The following is a 20,149-nucleotide window of genomic DNA, read 5'->3' as shown; positions in this document are numbered from 1 at the left end:
TTAATCAAAACACAATAAATTTTAAATTAGTAATAAATTCGTATAAGAATAATGCACATAGAATATTCAAATATTGGGAAAATATTTTTCCTAATGGTAATGTTTTCCATTAACGACTAAAAAAATTATTAAAATGGGGGAAAAGAAATGTTTTAATTTGTAAAGTTTGTAGCATTGGTTCAATAGCAAAAAGACAAAGCTGTCGCGAGGATAAGACGAAGATGTGGATTTGATAAGGAATGGATAGTAAATCCCGAAGGACTCAGTGGCGGGCTGGCTCTGTTATGGAGCAGTGAAATTGTAGTTAATGTGGTACACTCCTCGAGCAACATCATTCATGCTACGCTCTCCTCAAGTTTGATTAATGTGCCTCAATTCATTACCTTTCTCTATTGCCCCCCAAAAGAACAAGGAAGGAACCTGGGAAAAAAATCTTGTCCATTGCAAGAGAAATTGAGGGCCCCTGGATGTGTGTAGGTGCCCTTAACGACAATTAGAAAAATTCTAAACTTTCAGAGGCAGATTTCTAACCGCGGCCTTCTAGATCTGGAATCCAGGGCTCAGATTATACTTGGAATAACAAAAGAACGAATAAAGCTCTTGTGAAGGAAATGTTAGATAGAGCTCTGGCTAATGTGGCTTTTAGAGAAAGTTTCCCCAAAGCCCAAGTCTTCCATTTAGAACCACTAGGTCAGATCATTTCATGTTGCATATTGATTTACGTTTTGACAGTATTCAAACCCCTTTTGTTTTCAGATTTGAACTTGTCTGGATGGAACATTCTGATTTATGCAAAGTGGTGCAACAAGGTTGGATGGGAATGATTCAAAATGACATGAGTAAAGTGGAAGAATTTTTCCAAAGATTAATGAACTGTCGAAGCACTCCTTTATACGGGAGTAAAAAGGTGTTCCCAAACTGCGACAAGTTAGTTGAGAAGCTGAAAAAAGCAATTCCTAGAATGCATAAAAGGGGGCTTCAATGAAGGTAAACTACAAAGGGTTGAGGAAATTACACCGGAGATTGATAAGACCTGGGACGGGGAGGAGGCTTTCTGGTGGCAAAGATCCTGTATCGCTTGGCTGAAAATAGGGGACCGTAATTCAAAATTCTTTCATATCTCCACAATATAATGCTGCCGCAAAAATTCAATTCTAAGAATCAAAAGTGAAAAGGGGGCCTGGGTGGAAGAAGAGAATGAGATAGTAGAGAGCATATCTAGATATTTCTCTATTCTTTTTACAACCTCAAGTCCACACGACTTCAATGATAAGAGAATCCTCTTGGCTCCAGCAATAGACACAAAAATTACAGAAGCAGCCTTCCAGCTAAGAGGCACAAAAGCACTAGGGCCTGAAGGATTCTGTGGCAAATTCTATCAGGGCAGTTGGAGTATGATAAATAAAGAAGTAACGGAAATGGTTAAAGAATTTTTCTTCGGAAATGGTGACATCAGTAGGCCGAATGACACCAATCTGGTGTTGACCCCGAAGATAGAAAGAGTAGAAATGATCTTCAATTCTGCTCGATTGGGTTATGCAACTCCTCAGACAAGATCATATCAAAATTGCTAGCCAATCGATTGAAGCTACTGCCAAACAAAAGCATCTCTCCTACCCAAAGCCCTTTTGCTCCAGGGCGACTGATACAAGACAACATAATTATTGCCCATGAGGTCTTCCTCTACCTTAAAAGGAAAAGAACCAGGGGAAAATATGAGTTCGATCTAAAGATGGATATGAATAAAGTATATGATCATATTGAATGGGATTTCCTTTGGGTAGTTATGCTAAAAATGGGCTTTAATAAGGCCTTGGTGGAGCTGGTGATGAAATGCGTCACGTCGGTGCATTTGAATATTTGTTTATCAGGTAGAAATGTTAGCCTGTTTTATCTGAGGAGGGGACTTGTACAGGTAGACCTTCTTTCCCCCTATTTGTTTATCCTTGTGGCTGGGGGTCTCTCTTCCATGTTAAACAGGGAAGTGAATAGGAGAAATTTGAAGGGAATAAAACTGTCTAAGTGTTGCCCAGTGTTATCTCACACTTTTTTTTTTACTGACGATGTGTTACTATTCATGAAGGTAGATCTTGAGAATTGTAGTAGGTTATCAAGGCTACTTGGAATGTATCATGATGCATCTAGTCAACAGTCAAACCTCAGTAAATCTAGGCTTATATTCTCAAGAAACACACCGTCTGAGGTGAGGGATCAAGTAAGCCTTGCTCTAGGAATACCGACTGTAGAAAACCCAGGTAAATATTTGGGCATTCCTAATATGTGGGGCAAATCGAAGAATCAAGCCCTGGCATACGTCAAAGAGAGGGTGAGCAAGAAGGTTCAAGGATGGAGAAGCAAACTTCTTTCCTTTGCAGGCCAGGAAATCATGATCAAATCTGTGGTTAATGCAATCCCTATCTATCCCATGACTTGTTTTAAGTTTCCTAAGAAAGCATGCAAAGATTTTGGTAGGGGCAAAATGAAAAGGGGGAATAGTTTGCACTGGAGAGCATGGGAACATTTGAAGAAACCAAAGAAGCATGGAGGGGTGGGATTTTGGGACTTTGAGGTCATCAATATGCCCTACTTGCCAAAACAGCTTAGCATTTGACGCAAGAAGAGGACTCTCTGTGGTGCAAAGTCCTGAAAGTTGTTTACTTTCCTAATAGTTTTTTGTTGAATGCTGTAAAAGGATATAAAGCATCATGGTCCATGGATATGGTCTAGTATCCTCATGGGTAGGGATATGATCTCTCCAAATTGCCAGTGGTTAATTGGTGATGGAAAATCTATCAAGGTATGGCAGGATAATTGGATGCCAGGTTTGTCCAACAAGTCTCTTAACCAAGACTTGAATCTTAACAATGACTCGAAGGTGATAGTAGATAGTCTTATTGTTGAAAACATATGGCATATGACCCCTCTGGAAGCTATAATTTGGATTAATATTGTGCAACTCATTAGCAAAATTAGATTGGATTACCTAACCCAAAAGGGCAAAGTTGTTTGGACCCCAGCCGTAATGGTGCATACACAGTGAAAAAAGGGTATAAAATCCAAATGGATGTTAGAAGATTTATCTCGATGAGACCTAGAACTTCTTGCGTTTTGCTCGAATCTGTGTGGAAGGAAATTTGGAAAATCAAGGCCCTTCCAAGGATGGTACATTTTGTGTGGAGATGTTGCTCGAAAGCGGTGCCTACTAATCAAGCTCTCTTCTTGTGCCACTGTTCTATCAACCCACTGTGCCTTGTGTGCCTTTCAGAACCAGAAACTTTGGAGCACTTGTTATTCTTCTATCCTTGGGTTAGAGGAATTTGGTTTGGAAGTCAATTATCAATGAGAGTGGATCAAGCTAGACTAAACTCTTTTGAAGAATGGTTTAGCTTCCTAACAGAGTCAACCATGAGGCTTGAGGAAAATGATTTTGCCCTGATTATGTGGATTATTTGGTGTATTTAGAAGGAAATGAATAATACAGTGTTCAATGCCAAAACCCCTGATCCAATTGTTGTTTTGACAAGAGCACAAAAGGGAGCTAAGGAATTTCTAGAAGCACATGAATGGGATTTAGAACAGGATAATGTGATGTCCATCAGCCAGCCTGATCATTGAGTTGCACCCCCTTAATTAGAATGGCTCAAGATCAATTGTGATGGGTCATTTTTGGTTGAAGATAAGTCTGCTACAATAGGCCTAATTTGCAGAGACAGTTCGGGATCCTTCATTTGGAGCTCTGGAGAGTATAATGAAGCTCAATCAGCTTTCATCTCTGAGGCTCGTGCTGTATAGAAAGCTTTGATGTTGTGTAAGCGTCTAAACCTCAACGAGATTATTATAGAAACTGACAACCAGGATTTCTTTGTTTGTCTGAACTCTTCTTTACTGGGGAGGTGTGAAAGAGTAGGATGGCAAATCCTCAAGAACACTTTAGATCTAGCTGCCTTATGCATAGACCTTCTGTTTTCCTTCTCTCCATGAGAAGGCAACGGTGCTGCTGATCATTGAACAGTCTTGATGCGTAGGAAGATGTACCTCATGGGGTAGGTGGACACACCATCATCTTCTTTATTTGAGTTTCTGTCATGTGATACTGCTAGCTCTATGGCTACTCATCACAAATCGCCAAATCATAATGAAGGCATGATAGAGAGGGAATTGGTTAATGGCTTAAGTATGGTTTCTAGTCTTTTAGAAAGGGGATGGCCTTTTGTCTTAGCTTTTAAATCTTTGCTTATCTTCCTTTGCGTTTTTGCTTGTACTAGACTTTATTTTTTGCCAAGTTCATATAAAGAATTATTCAGGTAAAAAAAAAAAAAGTAGCATTGGTTCAATGGTTATAACCAGTTTTTAATTGGTTTGATTTGATTTTTATACACATTTCGGAATACGCAATAAGCTCTAGGTTGGTTGATGGAAGGTATAGAGCTCTGCCTACTACTTTGCTATTTTTACATGCCTCTGTTCTAGTGAAGGCTCGTTTAGTAGACAGCAAGCGAGCAGCAGGCCCCTACCTACTCCTATAAAAATGCAAAGCAGCAACCTCCCGTCAACTCCTTCATTTTTATTTTTTTTAATACTACCTTCGTTTCTAATTATAAGAGCCAGTTGACTAATTTAAGAAGACTAAATAAGTAAGTTGAGTTAGTTACTTATCTTAAATAGGTATTGTCTTTCCTAAAATATCCTTGTTAATCAAGTGTATTAACTAGAACTATAATTATTAGAAGAATTATCTTGGAAAAAATTGAGTAAGGATGAGAGACAAAGTAGATTGAGATTTTATATTTAGGACCAAAATAAAAGTCAAACAGAGTCTTATATTAAGGACCAGAGGTAATATTTACTACTTCTAATATTTAATATAAGAGTTAGTTGACTAATTTGAATATATTAAGAAAGTTTGTTGAGTTAGTTATTTATAATTATTATGTGTTGTCTTCCTAAGATATATTGTTTGGTATAAGGGAAATGGAGATGAGGGGATGGGAAGGAAAATTTTAATAAGCTCTATTTGAAAAATTAGATAAGTGAGGTTTGGAAATTTTAATAAAAAGAAGGAGTAATATAAAAGAATAGTAAAAATTGATTAAAAGCTTTTAACCCTGTTTTTTTAAATTTTTTAAATCAAATTTATTAAAATTCTCCCTCCCTTTCCTTCCTCTCATTTTCCTTCACGCCATACAGATCCTAAAATACCTTTGCTTATCATATATTAATTAAAACTATCATAATATGTATAATTATTATAAAGACTACTTTAAAATAAATAAATAAATAAATGAAAGAGATTATGTGAAGAACACGAGGTAATGCTGTATCTTTTAAAATCCATGCAGATGCGGAGAAACAGCTTCCCCTCCCCCGTCGTTGCTACATTACATGTCACCGCTTGATACAAGTTCGCCAAAAATCTTTGATCCAAAACAAACCAATAAAACAAAGCCACGTCATCACCAAAATCTCAATTGTTTCAATCTCATCCTCACAAAGCATTCTCCTATCCGCATTTAATAATTTCTGTTCCCACTTCTCCCATAATCCCTTCCTCACCACCCAACCAAACCGACGCGATCCAATTTCACCGATCCTTCTTCTTCAATAATGGCAGCTTCCTCCATGATCTCCTCTCCCGCCTTCTCGCCGGCTGCCCAGCTCCCCCGACACTCCCCGGTGGTGAGCCCCTCTTCCCTGAGCTTCCACGGCCTCCGACCGCTCACCACCAAGGCAAACCCTCTCTGCACTCAGAAAAGGACCTCGGCTGCGCGTGGTGGATTGGTGGTTAAGGCTGAGCTGAATCCGTCGGTGGTGATCAGCCTGAGCACAGGGCTTTCGTTGTTCTTGGGGAGGTTCGTGTTCTTCAACTTCCAGAGGGAGAACGTGGCCAAGCAGGGCTTGCCGGAGCAGAACGGGATGACACACTTCGAGGCCGGAGACACGAGGGCGAAGGAATACGTGAGCCTGTTGAAGTCCAACGACCCCGTCGGATTCAACATCGTCGACGTCTTGGCTTGGGGTTCCATCGGCCACATCGTCGCTTACTACATCTTGGCCACCACCAGCAACGGCTACGATCCCAAGTTCTTCGGCTGAACCCTAATTTTAATTCGTTCTGAACCTCTCTTTCCTTATCCCCTAGCTGTATAGTTTCTTCTATGATCTATCATTTTGTTCCAAAACTAGCTCTATGATCACTGAAAACAAATGATCTCTTTTGATCCATTTTTCTTCTTCTCTTTTTTTGGATTATTGACTGCTTTACTATAAGATGTTCAAGTTATAGGAAACTAAGCACGTAGTTATGCGAATTTTGATTTGAGCCAACCAAACGCTTGAATCAGTAGGTAATCGGAAATTCCTGAAGCATGGAATTGAACCTAGCATTTATCAGTTCCATGGGAAAGACATAAAACTAGAAGATTAGTTTCAACACTTGGTGGAATCAATGAACATTAAACCAGTATTTTTATCGTTGAATGAATTAATATGTAATCTAATTTTAAAGTTAGGTAGCTAGTTTTGTGCCCAAGTTGATTTTGTTGTATGCTCCTCCGGTGCGGGGTAGATAATTTGAAATTTAATGTTGGTATTGTATGTGAGATTTTTATTTTACATGTTTATAAGATTTTTCCTGATATTTTCTTAATAATAATGAAGTAGGAAGAGAGAGAATTAAGAAAGATAATTAAGATATTTTAAAAAAAAATCATATTACTTAATTTAACTAATATTTTTAATTTATTTAAATTAGTTAATTAGATATTACTTCTAATCTTTAATATAAGAGCTATTTGACTAATTTGAGTAATTTAGAGAAATTAGTTAAACTAGTTATTTATAATAAATATGTGTTGTCTTTTCTAAAATACTATTGCTAATCATGTATATTAGCTGGAATTACTATTTAATGAAATATTTAACATATATAATTATCATAAGAACTATTTTAAAATAGATAAATATAAGAGATAAAATAAATTAGAATTATATACTTAAGATCAAATTAATTGTTAAATTAGTTTTTATATTAAGAATGAAAGGTAACGTTACTTAAGTATGCAGTAGTTTGAAAAAAAAATAGTTAGAGAAGCACTTGAGAACTTTTGAACGTCGAAATGATGTGTAATGTTTTTTTCCGCTCAGGTCCCCTTTGGATTTTTTTGACCTTGAAAAAAAAAATCTAAAGTAATTCTTTTTCAATTTTTATCTATCATTCCTACAGGTCAATATTCTCAACATGAGAATCAGACCAACGAAATAATGTTACTTAGCTGTGCATTTGTTCTCACCTAGTGATCCGTGACCGGAAGAAATATTTAGGGAAAAGTTCATTCAAGTCTCATGTAAGAGAAATTATTACTCTAAAGTCCCATGAAATCATTAAATAAATGTGAAGTCCCAAGGGACTTGTGGGTAATAGAATCAAATTGTGAAATTACCAAGCTGCCCTCACTGATTAATTTAGTTATTAATACATTCCACGATAGTTGTTAATATAACTGGTTTAGTTGTTAATGACAAGCATATAGTGCATGTAGACATTAGTTGTTAATACATATTACGATAATTGTTAACACAACTGATTTAATTGTCAATTATAAGTGTGCGATACAGGTGGATATTAATTGTTAATACATGCCGCGATAGTTGTTATCATAACTGGTTTAGTTGTCAATAACAAGTACATATTCTAAGTAGACATTAGTTGTTAATATATGCTGCGATAATTGTTAATATAACCAGTTTAGTTGTTAATGACAAATATGCAGTACATGTAAATATTAGTCGTTAATATATGCTGCGATAGTTGTTAATATAACCAATTTAGTTGTCAATGACAAGTGTGCGGTGCATGTGGACATTAGTTGTTAATACATCTGCTATATTTGTTAATATAACTGGTTTAGTTGTTAATGACAAGTGTGCGGTGCATGTAGACATTAGTAGTTATACATGCCATGATATTTGCTAATATAGTTAATTTAGTTGTCAATGATAAGTATATAGTATATATTAACAATAGTTAATATATATCACGATAATTGTTAATACAATTAGTTTAGTCGTCAGTAAAAAAATGTGTGATATAAGTTGATATTGAAGACCAACATATTTGAAAAGCATCTATTATGTTTGTTTCATATAGGAACCCAACTTATAAATGGTGGATAAGCTCATTTGCAATATGCTGAGAGTTGTATGATAACAAGAACCATAAAAGAATGAGTAGAATGTCTAATTAAGTCATATAAAAATTTGTTTGAACATTGAAAAATCAAATATAAATTTATATGTTATATCACAATATACAGTTTCAATATAAGCACTCTAAATCTCATTGCAATCATCCATATTCACTATAAAGATTTAATTTTATTTCATGAACAATAACGTTAAAAACAATAAATATTTATTACTCGAATAAAGTCATTCCAAAATAAATCCATAAAGATTTAATTGAGAGTGAAGATAATAAAAAATTCATCCAAGTACTAATTCCAAAAGCAACAAAATAAATCCATAAAGACAACCATCCATTCTAAAAATAACATATTTATTATAATATGCAAATCCCAGAGAATAATAGAGCAAAATCACTTGTAGACGAGGGAGCAAATAAAGTGGTGACCTTTGGTACAGGTGGGACTTGTAAGGATTCAAAAATATTCAAAACAATAGAAAGCTATCCCAATATACAAGGAGGATCCACTAAATTCCAAATTGTTAGCTGCTACTCATGAAATTCAAGAACATAGCAATGGTAAGCTGAAAGAACAATCCATAATATGAAAAATAAAAGATCATAAATACTATTCAAATGATAAAGATGAAATAACTCTTCAATAACATAATTTGAGAACATCCCTAGTTAAATAGAACGCTTATGATTGGCCAAAAAAAACAAGTTTTGACATCAAATAGGATATTATTTGGGATAAGAACCGGAAGAGAAATCAATTATCATGGTATAAGAGATTGGCAGGGGCAGAAATTAGAATGGATGGGTGGAGTGAGGAGTTATCTTGACCATCATACGTATCTATACAGATCAGTGGAAAGAGCGAGATGATGAGCGAGCAAGTAGAGCAATAGAGGACTGAAGGGGTTGATGGTAATAGACTGATGTGCTGTGAATGATGGTGGAGCTAGACTAAGGGTCGAAAGCCAGAGAAGGCGACATCGTGACATGGAGTAAGAGGCGAAGAGACAAGAGGCAAGAGGCGAAGGCATGAGCGAGAGGCAATGGAATGAAATTAGGGATTTTGGTGGTTTATTAGCTTCTTTTTCTTTTTAATAAACAAAGCCAAAACGGTAATTGGCTAATGATAATTTTTTACGATCAGGTCCCATGGGACTTTAGAACCATTTGAAGATTTTTAGGGACCTTTCTAATGGTATGTCTCTTGTTTGGGACCTTAACGTAATTTTCCCAAATATTTATAGCTGGTACGATTAAGAGTTTTTTATGAGTTACTTTGAATGAATTTTGTATTTTTTTTCTTCATTGTCAAATTTAAAACAACATCATTTTGAATTAGCAAGAAAATAATAATCCATCATATTTGTGTTTTAATAACTTTATTTTTTTAATGATGTATTGTTTATACGTGAATCATCCATTTAGTTATGCATGTATTAATGTTTTTTATTTTAAATATTACTCTTTTTGAGTGTTAACGTCTGAGAAAACAAATTCACAAAACAGTGTCGGTAAAAAAGTTTTAAAGATGGACAGTAAAAATTAAATCTAAACATTTTAAATGTCAACTTAAGATGAGCTCATGGTACTCATCCTTAATTAGGATGTCCTATGCACATGTGCTGGATTTTCAGTTTTAGATTACTTGTAACATTCCATGTAAAATTATGATTTTTTTAGTTATTGTCTTCTTCTTCTTGTGTTACAAAGGCAAAAAAAATATCCCACAATGATTTTTTTAAATATATTAATCATCAATCATGTTATTATTAGTTCACTTGAGTTTGTAATTGTTACATTATTGAACTAATGGGTCAACACACAAAAACAAAAGAAGATTGATTTTAGAATATCAAGCACCTTTTAATTTTTGTTTTCTAATTTTTCTTTGTAGTTTGGAGAGAGCTATTGTTTAGTTTAAGCACATATTTTAAAATGTATTTGATATTTCTGGAAGTCGAAACAAATGTTAGTCACTAAATCACTAAATGAAAAAAATACGGAATAAAGTTATTTTTTTGGCCAAAAAAAGGGAATAAATTTATTTTTTGAATATTAGTGACTCATGCTTAAAACGGTTATAATTATAGAAATTGAGTTGCAAGAAATCAAATTTCAGAAATTGAATTATAGTCAAATTAAAATTATAATAACTGAGTTACATGGAACCACGATTTAAAGGCTGAGTTTTAATTGAGTTAGATCCTGCTATAAGAACAAAAAAAATTCTTAATTTTAAAGCCAGTTTCGAGATATGATTGATCCATTAAAATATTATTTTATACCTTTGTTTTATTTAAAATAATTATTGTGTATTTTTTATTTTGCAATCATCCAAATGTAGTCAACATTATTGACTAATCTGTTTGAATTGGATTCCAAAGGAAAGCTCGATTGCATATTATTTTACTAACTTTTCAATATTTTACTAGATATGCATTATAAAAAAAATACTATCTTTTATGGAATCGATTTACCAAAAAAATAATCTAATGGAATTGAAAAAAAGTGTAACCTATTTTGTTACTTAACTAATTATTAATAATTAATAATCTGCAAATTTATACATGACAAATTTTCAGTCATTGTCCCAAGATCCCTTGAAAGTGAGAAAGGGATCCTTATTTGGTTTGATCAAAAGAAATGGGGGATGAGTTAAGGGCAACTAGCTTTGACAACCTTGTGCAATGTATAAAGAGAAGTTATCTCACTTCATAAACCAAAAAAATAAATAAATATATCAATTACACTTTGATAAAAATTGTCATTCTATATTAACATTACATTTCATGTCTTTGCAAATTCTTAAATTTCTTTTTATACAAAACATTCGTAGTTGTCTTCTTTTGTTTTATTATGACTATCATTCAAAAACATCTTCAAACTTTTCCTTCTCCTCACTCTTGAAAGAGTGCGAAAAACTGACTTCAATAGATATAATTCAACATGATGCGATGATTATTTCTGACTTTTTTTAATAGTCATGGTAAATGACAGGGTCATTAGAAATTGCCTCATTCACATACAAAACAAACTCTAGTCATATTTATAAGATCTTGTTTGTATACTACAAATACGATCTTATAATTAGAATCGGAGGTAGTATATGTTTTATGAAAGATTCACATTTATACTATGAATGAGAACATTTTGCTTTGGTTTCAATTCATTCAAAATTATGGTTTCAATAATAGTTTTATCCAAATAAGAAATACGTAATTGAAGTAGACTAGTGCTCCTACTTTGAGGGTGAGTTTATGTGGATTGGTGCCTAAGCTATTTATTGTGTTGAGAAATTTAATTGTGTATAGGTTATCAAAGCAATTATTATTTCCAGTAGACTTACATATTATGTCACTACTTAGAAACTCAACTAATTCCCCAGGTAATAAAGAGCACATGTAATTATTTTAGATGGCTAGAGTAAGAAATGCTCTATCATTAATTTGTTAATGACACTAAAGCACATACTTGAAATTTTCTCAAAGAATTATTAACTATTTAAGTGGAATGTTTCACTCGTTAAGAAATTTCCAGAAGCAATGTAAGGTTGTGGAATGTGGCAAAAACCTAGTTAAAAATAGCTTGGTTAACATGTTAAATACTACCTCTGGTCTTGATTTTCAATTTAGTCATAAATATAAGATCATAATTCACTTTGTTTCTCATATTTATTTATTTTTTTTAAAATAGTTCTTGCTAATCATGTGTATGAGTTAGAATTACTATTTGATGAAATTTTTAACATATGCAACTACTATAAAAACTATCTTAAAAACTAGATAGGGTTAATATAAATTTTAGTCCTTCAAGTTTGCTCTCATTTTAGTTTTTGTTCCTTAAGTTTTAAACCATAGGTTTTGATCTCTCAAAATACAAAATAGTCCAAATTTTTATTAAATTATAAGGAATCAATATTTTAAATAAAAAGAAACTTGAGGGATGCGATGATTATTTTCGAGTTTTGTTAATAGCCATAATAAATGACAGAATCATTAGAAATTGCCTCCTTCACATACAAAACAAATATATGTTTTATGAAAGATTCACATTTATCCTACGAATGAGAAGTTTTTCATTTGGTTTCAATTCATTCAAGGTTATGACATCAATAATAGTTTTATTCAAATGAGAAATACATAATCAAAGCATGACTAGTGTTCCTACTTTGAGGGTGAGTCTATATGGATTGGTTCCTGAGCTATTTATTATGTTGAGAAATTTAGTTGTGTATAGGTTATCAAAGCAATAATTATTTCCAGTAGACTTACATATTATGTCACAACTTAGGAACACAACTAATTTCTTAGGTAATAAAGAGCACATATAATCATTAACTTGATCAACACTTTAGATGGTTAGAGTGAGAAATGCTCTATCATTAATTTGTTAATGACACTAAAGCATATACTTGAAATTTTCACAAAGAATTATCAACTAGTTAAGTGGAATGTTTCATACTTTGAGAAATTTCCAGAAGCAATGTAAGGTTGTGGAAAGAAGCAAAAACCTAGTTAAAAATAGCTTAGTTAACATGTTAAATACTATGATTGATGTGTTGACTGGGAACAAGTGAGTGGAAGTCATTTTGGAGTGTTTTCAAAGTAAGTAAAGCATGATTTATGCAAACTTTCTCTTTAAAGATAGTTGAAAAACAAGTTTTCATGAAAAGTGGAAAGCTTTCTGATGCTTAATTAATTATATAGGACACTAAAAGATAAATGAGTTAAACTCTAATGTCTTGGTTGTTCGTTTATATCCCTTTCCTTTAATTGTTTTCATTAGTTTTATTGTCATCAAGATATAATATAGCCCATTAGGCCCTCCCTGAAATATCTATAATTATATATTAAAATAACAATATAAAATACATAATATAATAATACATAAAATATAATATAATCTTATATTTTAAGTTTTTAATTTTCTTTACTTCTTTCACTCTTTAGTCTTCAAGTCTTCACTCTTCAGTACACCCAGCACCTCCCCCCCAACTTCTGCTTGCTACTTGGTCACTTCTAGTCACTATCTCCCTGAAGCAAGTTGCCATCCGTTGAATCGTCCAGCTCAACTCGCCGTCATGGTCTAAGGCTTTGAGTGTCTCACCTTCATTCCCTCAAGCTCAACTCACCATCATTGAATCCTCAACTTGTCTCTCCAGTCTCCACTCTAACCTGAGTGGCGACAATGAAAGCAGCACCTGCTGACCAGCACTGAAGCAGCGAGCCTGCGAATACCTTAGTCCTCGCCTTCCCTCAAGCTTAACTCATCGTCATCAAATCCTTAGCTTGTTGCTTCAATCTCTACTCTGACTTGTGAGTTGTGACAGTGAAGCATCGATAAAGTCTTCTCCATCTCGTTCGGCCAGCAAGATTCAATCTTCATCTTCCTCTATCAATTCAGTCTTCTCCATCATCGTCACGGTCTGTTACTCTGTTTCTTGCTATTTGATTTTGCTTTGATTCTATCCTTGCGTTGTTTTCTATTTCATATAATTTTTTGTTGTTTTATGTTGCAAATTTGTTTGCTTGGCAGATATTATACCAATTTTGAATTCCTTTTGTTGTTTTCTATTTCATATACCAATTTATTTGCCTGGAAGAGAATTTATTTGCTATGATCATTTTACAATGTCAAGGAAAATAGAAAATGGTTTTGCTTCTGCCGTGACTCTATTTTCTTAACTCCCAAGTGAATTCATTTTTTTTTAGTAATTGGTTTTAGACTTTTGAGATAATAGATTCATCTAAAATGAATCAATTGTATCAAATGGTCTGTTAAGAATTGTACTTTGCAAGTTTGTGTTAGTATTATTGTATCACATATTGATTCAATTGTGAAAATAATTGTGTATTAATATATCTTTACAAAATGGTTTGTTGAATTATATAATATTGCAGTTTTAATGGATGATGAAACTTCTATTACATCACCATCTTTGGCCATTGGTGGATTGTCTCAAGCTACTTCAACCCCTCTTCAAACACCAATCCCTACTAGACCTAATCAAACACCAAATCCTAATAGACGTAGTAAAGCTCCTACCCCCAGCCCTACTCTTCCTATTTAGCCTCCATGTCATCCTATCCTCCCTTCTCCCCTCTCTCCTTCTCTTACCCCTACTCCCCCACAAACAAGTTTTATCACACCAGAAACAAATGTTGATAGAAGGGGTATAAAGAGAAAGACAAGAGAACCTAAGTATACATCAAAGGTATGGAAATACTTTGTTAGATTGCCAATAGAAGAAACTAATAGAGTTCACTTAGCAGTTTGTGTAATATCCTAAATTTTATTTTAGGACTTAGTAAAAAAAATTCAAAAAAATAAATAATAATATTTTATTATTATAATAAAATAACATTTTAATATATTTTTTTTAAAAAAAGGAACAGCTTTCCATTGAATTCAGTGCAAAGCTGAGGCATGGAAAAGAGAAGAAAGACTTTGGGGGAGGAGGATTAAATGCAAGAAGAAAATGAGAGATGAGTGGTTGGAAAATTGAAGAATAAAAGAGTGAGGGGACGCAGAAGATAAGGTGTATGTGGAGAGAAAGAGAGAGAACAAGGAAGAGAGAAATAGTGCATGAGAGAGAGAGGAGCAGACCAGTGAAGGAGAGAGGAAGCTTTGAAGATAATTTAGGTACATAAAATTACTTCTTTTCATCAAACTTTCTTCATGAATAATTCCTATATATTTTACACTTCCTAATAGTAGTATTACTATAGTGATTAGAGAAAATTTTGAAACTTATCTATGATGTAACTATTGAGTTTTGATAAAAGATTACTATAGAAATTTAGAGGTAAATGAGTTGTTAATTTTAATCAGTTTAGATTTGTCCATTTGTTGGTTTTTAGTACTTAAATTAATTTTCCTAGTTGAAAAATATGTTATATATGATTTATATCATATTTTTACTGATTAAATTTAAGTTAAATAAATTATTTGGGTTGTGTGACATGTTATTGAGATTTTAATCGATTTAGTTTTATTTATTGGATGACTGGAGGTTTTAAAATAATTATTTTAGCTAAAAATTTTATTATTTATGGAAATATATATATATGATAGTTATACCATTAAAATTTTGATTAGATTATTTCTTTATAAATATTTGAGGTACTAGTGAATTTTTGATGGTTTGATTTTGAGGTTTAAACTTTAAACAGAATTTTTTAGAATTTAGAATATAATAATTTCATATTTGAAAATTTTGAAAAAAAATCCTTTTTATTAAAGTAAATAATTTGGAGGTTGTAAATAAATAATTTGACTTATTAGAAATTTTTTTTTTTGATAAACAAATTTTAGGAAAGGGGTCGGGCTCACCCACGATCCAAGGGCAGGGCCCTTAACGCTTGATCCACTGGGGCCTGTCCCTATGGGCATGGGAGCATGACAAGTAAGCCCTTTTTTTTCTGGCCCAAAGGTAGGAATCACCCAGCTTCACTACGCTTGTGGAGATGCCTCACCCAGCTTCACTTATTAGAAAATTTTAAATTGGTTCTAAAATACTTAATTTTGGATTATGAGAATTATGAGAATTTAGAATAAAAATTAAATTAAATTAGAAATTTAACTAATATATATAAGCTTAATTAATTAATTAATTAATTAGCTTATATTAATATGTGGTTATATTACTTGTGTAGATTAATTATTGGTTGAGCAAAAGACTGATCTTGTGATAATTCTTTCTATTGCTTTGGCAAGAAGTAACCACTTTTCACTTGTTATATGTGCTAATATGTTGTTTGTGAGTATTTTGCTATTTTAGAATAATGATGTGTTATTTAGAAGTTGAGTAGATATGTTATACTTTTTGAGTTATAAAAATTGTTTTGTGAAATTTTTGGAATTGTGATTGAGAAGTTTGGAAACATATATTATTTATATCTTATGAATTATACTGAGAAAAGATTGAGACATCTTTCGCTATATTCACTAGTACAAAATGCTCATTCAACTACTCATTTTTGCTTCTGTTACATGTGTAACAGAAGCGGTAAGTTATTTATGTATTTTTCGCTTCTGTTATATTATTGACAAACGCTGTAGTAGTACTTATGGCATTTGTTCAACAAGTAAAAGACGTTGTAAGTGCTATTTTAATACTTTAATTTTTTTTATCATTTTTAATTTTTGTATTGTTTTGTTATATAATGTTTTCAAATTCATTAACATTTTTATCATATATTTTCATTTAATTTTTTTTACTTACAGTATTTATTCCTAAAAGAATAGAAATCATAATAAGCATTTATAATTTTATATAACTATCCATAAACTTTAAAAGAGAAATTAAACACTTATGGCATCAGCTCCTTATTAGACTAGACACCATTTATAGTCAGAAACTTTTAAAAAAAAAAAAAGTTAATCACTTATGGTGTTAGGTCCTATATACATTTGAAAAAATTTCACCCCTATGGTGTTTGGTGCTTATTGGACCCGACACCATAAACAAAGAGCAACTTAGGAAAAAAAATCCCTAACCCTCCTTAACATTCAATTCTTTGCTTTGCTTTCGTGGTCGCCTGCCCAACTCCATTATCTTCTTCCTTTAGTCATGACATTCTCACTTCTTTCCTCAGCTAGCAATCTTTCCCAGCACCATCGTCTTTATCCTCACTGTCACACTATTCATCTTCATCTCCCTTCATCAACATGCCTAGTCATTGCCCCTTTTGTCTTCCCTCTTTATCTCGAGCTACAATCATTGTTGATGCTTCTATCCATTGTCCTGACTAGCGGCACACTTTGACACCATTAGCCATTCTCTAAATCTTACTCTTTTGCCATGCGTTGCTGTCTCTCTCACTGGCGTCATTATCGTACATTCTTTAGTTGGATTCATTGCTGATTTTGTCACTCTTCCCCCGTATTGTTGTTCCTTCTCTCTCTTTTTTGCCTTCACGGTATTTCTTTTCTCTCCCTTATTTATTTACATTAATTTCCAAGTCTTATTTTGATTTGTGGGCTTGTAATCAGTTAATGAATGTCTGACAAATGATATGGTTGTAGGCAATTGATGGTTTTAGCTAATGAATTGCAAACTCTGTAGCTAACTTTTGAACAGGAAGTAAAAGCGTTTTTTGGTTCAGCTCCTTCTTTGTAAAACATTAATGAAATAAATGAAAAATTGAAGGAATTGATGTCAACTTCTTATCTGCATATGCTGTCATCTTTTTTTTTTTTTTATCAAAGGTGAATTTCTAATTTTCTGTCCTGTTATGATGCTTTCTTTTATGATATATGAGTTGTAGAGAATGTTTATCTCTGGTTTTGTTTGACTGTGTGATTGAACTAAACTTAAATTGAAATTAATTTGAAATAGATTTTCAAAGCAAGTGGTTAGGATGATTGATTTTTGAGGTTGTCTTAAGGTGTAAACTTTTGAAAAAGGATACGGTTGTGGATTTAGAAAAGAGTGTAAAGGATGAAAATTGCTGCTGCCAATTAAAGCTTAATAAAGGAAATTTAGTTTGTTGCTTGTGATCAATTAGATTAGAAATAGGACTTTGAATGATAGTAGCTGCTGTGTTTTTCTGACTTGAGTAAGTGTTGTGATTTTCTAGTGTTGTGGATTTTTTTTTTTACCAAATGTATTGATGCTAATAAGGGCCAAAATAGGATCAAGAGTTATTAAGGGCAGTTTCATTTTTATTGTTAGAGTTACGTTTCTTATAAGGATTAGTAATTTTGTGCTCTTGAGTTAGTGTAATTTAAGGGAAATAATGTTCTTGAAAGTTGTGCATTAAATTCTAGCAAAAAAAAAATTGTGCATTAAATTAAGCAGGCCTTTACTTAATTCATCCTCATGAATATATATTGTAATTCCAAGAACATGATTGTTACTCTCATGTTCTTAGAGTTTGTTTGTGGCATTTAATGTTCCATTCCTCTTGGATGTGTACTTACTTTTTTGTGATTTTGACTTGATATTGGATCATATACCATGAGTCTAGTGTTTTGATACTTTGGCATGTTTCCAGTGATCTTATACAGGTGGATTTGTATTAGTTATGACTTGAAGATTGATGCTAGAAGAGACTTGGATGATGTGGGTGCCACTTGTGATTGAAGGTATATTTGTTTAAAGTTGTGTCATATTTATTTGGGAAATTAATATTTTACTAGGGGCTTATACTTTTACTGTGATGGACCGAAGAACGCAAAATATGACTTGTTTTGAGCGTTTTCTATTGTTTTGCAATTTTGTAATACAATACTTGTTACCCATAATTTTTTTGTGCTGAATGATTCGAGGCAGTCTTAGACTAAAACACTGAGCTATGTTGTGTTAAACTCTTTAAGATGATGTATTTTGTTATGGGTCATATTTTTCTTTGTTTGTTCTTATCAAAATACTGGTTCTGATCAACATTTACTTTGGCTTATAATGGCAGTCTTTATTGGAGTCTTTTAGTTATTGTCATCCTAGTGAAGTTGTTACTTGTAATGGTAAGATCTTGGCTTGTGTAATTCTTGTCTTAGAAAACAAAAATTGCAGAACAATAAAGCAAACGATAAAACTAAATGATGTGCATGTGGGTGCTGCCTTTTCCTTACATAGTTGATCATTTAGTTACATTTGAGAAAAATCCAACAATTTGGCAAGTTTCTATAATTTTTTTTCCTCTTTCAAATTTAGAAATGCATAGAAGCAAGTCCAATATAATATGCTTATGATTTATTTTGAGATATCAAGAAAAGCCTTTTTGTTCTCTCTTTCTGAGGGTACGTTAGTTGTTGCTTGGAGCTATCCTTGCTGGATATAATTAGGTTGGTGAGGAGATCGGCTTTGATGTTCCTTTACTTCTTTTATTAGTTCCATATTTCAAAGTTTTTTTAAAAATTTTATTATATGTTTTTCAAAGGTAGCATCTCATGCGAAATAGTATTCTTAGGTGGAGGAGGTAGAGGATTTGGGTATCTGATATGTCATTCTTGCAATAACACTTCCAGCTTGAAGGGCATGGCAGCTAAATTAGACAGGGCATATGGCTTATATATTTATGTGCTATTTGAAATTTATGTAATTACTGGAATTTAGGCTGGCTTCAATATTTTTACTCCATGTGACATTGGATTTGTATAGAAATGCTTGAACATGTTAGCTCAGGAGTAATTGGCAATTACCTGATTTCTATGCTTTTTTATTTTTTATTTTTTTTGGTGAAAAATAACACTTTCGATGTCTGTTGCCTAATGCAACAGAAGCCATAAGCTGTGACTTACGATATCTGTTGCTTTATGATAGATGCCGTAAGTCCCAACTTTCACTTCTCCACCTTCCATTTCTCACCCTGTGCAATAGTAGAAGCTCATTTTTAACAGATGCCAAAACTAGTTTTTTGTACTAGTGATTGTAAATGATTAGTTGCTATTTGGATTTTGTATTGAGCTTTGTTTTACCAGGTGGTAAGGCCGTCGTTGGTGCATATTAGTTGGCTTCCTTCATCTCTAGAGTGAGGGATAGACCTTTGTGACTTTTTATTTGTCCCTCAAAGTGTAGGATAGGCCTACATGTCTGATCGATCCCCTATAGTGAGGTATAGACTTATGTGGCTTGTATGTTAACCCCCATAATGAGGGTTTAAATAATTGAGATTATTTGAAAATACATATTTTATATTTTTATTGATATATCTATATTTCTTGAGATTCAATAATTGTCCCACTTGACACCTCACTAGCACATGTTAGTATGTATGATGAGTTAAAATGTTGGTTACTGAGGTTTTTGTCTCACTCCGTGGTTTCTACTATCTTCAAGTGATAGTTTAGGTGGTGATCCTTCAGGGAAGGCTCCAGAGGCATAGTATACTGTTATAGCTTGTATAGCCTCCATGCTTTTGTTCTATGTGCTGATTTATTATATATTGCCACAAAGGGTTCATCTACTCTAATTTTGTAAACTAATACTTTTAATTACTACTATCC

The 20,149-nt window shown here is 32.9% G+C and overlaps 1 protein-coding gene across 1 annotated transcript; it reads left to right on the top strand.

The window, feature by feature from the left end:
• Positions 1 to 5,527: 5,527 nt before the first annotated feature.
• LOC114712439 (photosystem I reaction center subunit V, chloroplastic) lies at positions 5,528 to 6,287 on the top strand. The gene has a single exon (XM_028896976.1). It carries the CDS (start codon positions 5,605 to 5,607, stop codon positions 6,091 to 6,093), a length of 489 nt encoding a protein of 162 aa, XP_028752809.1. The 5' UTR covers positions 5,528 to 5,604; the 3' UTR covers positions 6,094 to 6,287.
• Positions 6,288 to 20,149: the final 13,862 nt, after the last annotated feature.

This window comes from Neltuma alba, unplaced genomic scaffold (assembly GCF_004799145.2).
Source record: "Neltuma alba isolate B1F8T4 unplaced genomic scaffold, ASM479914v2 tig00011361_pilon, whole genome shotgun sequence".
Taxonomy (NCBI): Eukaryota; Viridiplantae; Streptophyta; class Magnoliopsida; order Fabales; family Fabaceae; genus Neltuma; species Neltuma alba.
The sequence above is the reverse complement of the archived record's forward strand: the minus strand, read 5'-3'. Positions and strand labels throughout refer to the sequence as shown.

Bases quoted from the DNA above. Each gene is read 5' to 3' on its own strand.
- LOC114712439 (XM_028896976.1), top strand. From the start codon at position 5,605: ATGGCAGCTTCCTCCATGATCTCCTCTCCCGCCTTCTCGCCGGCTGCC.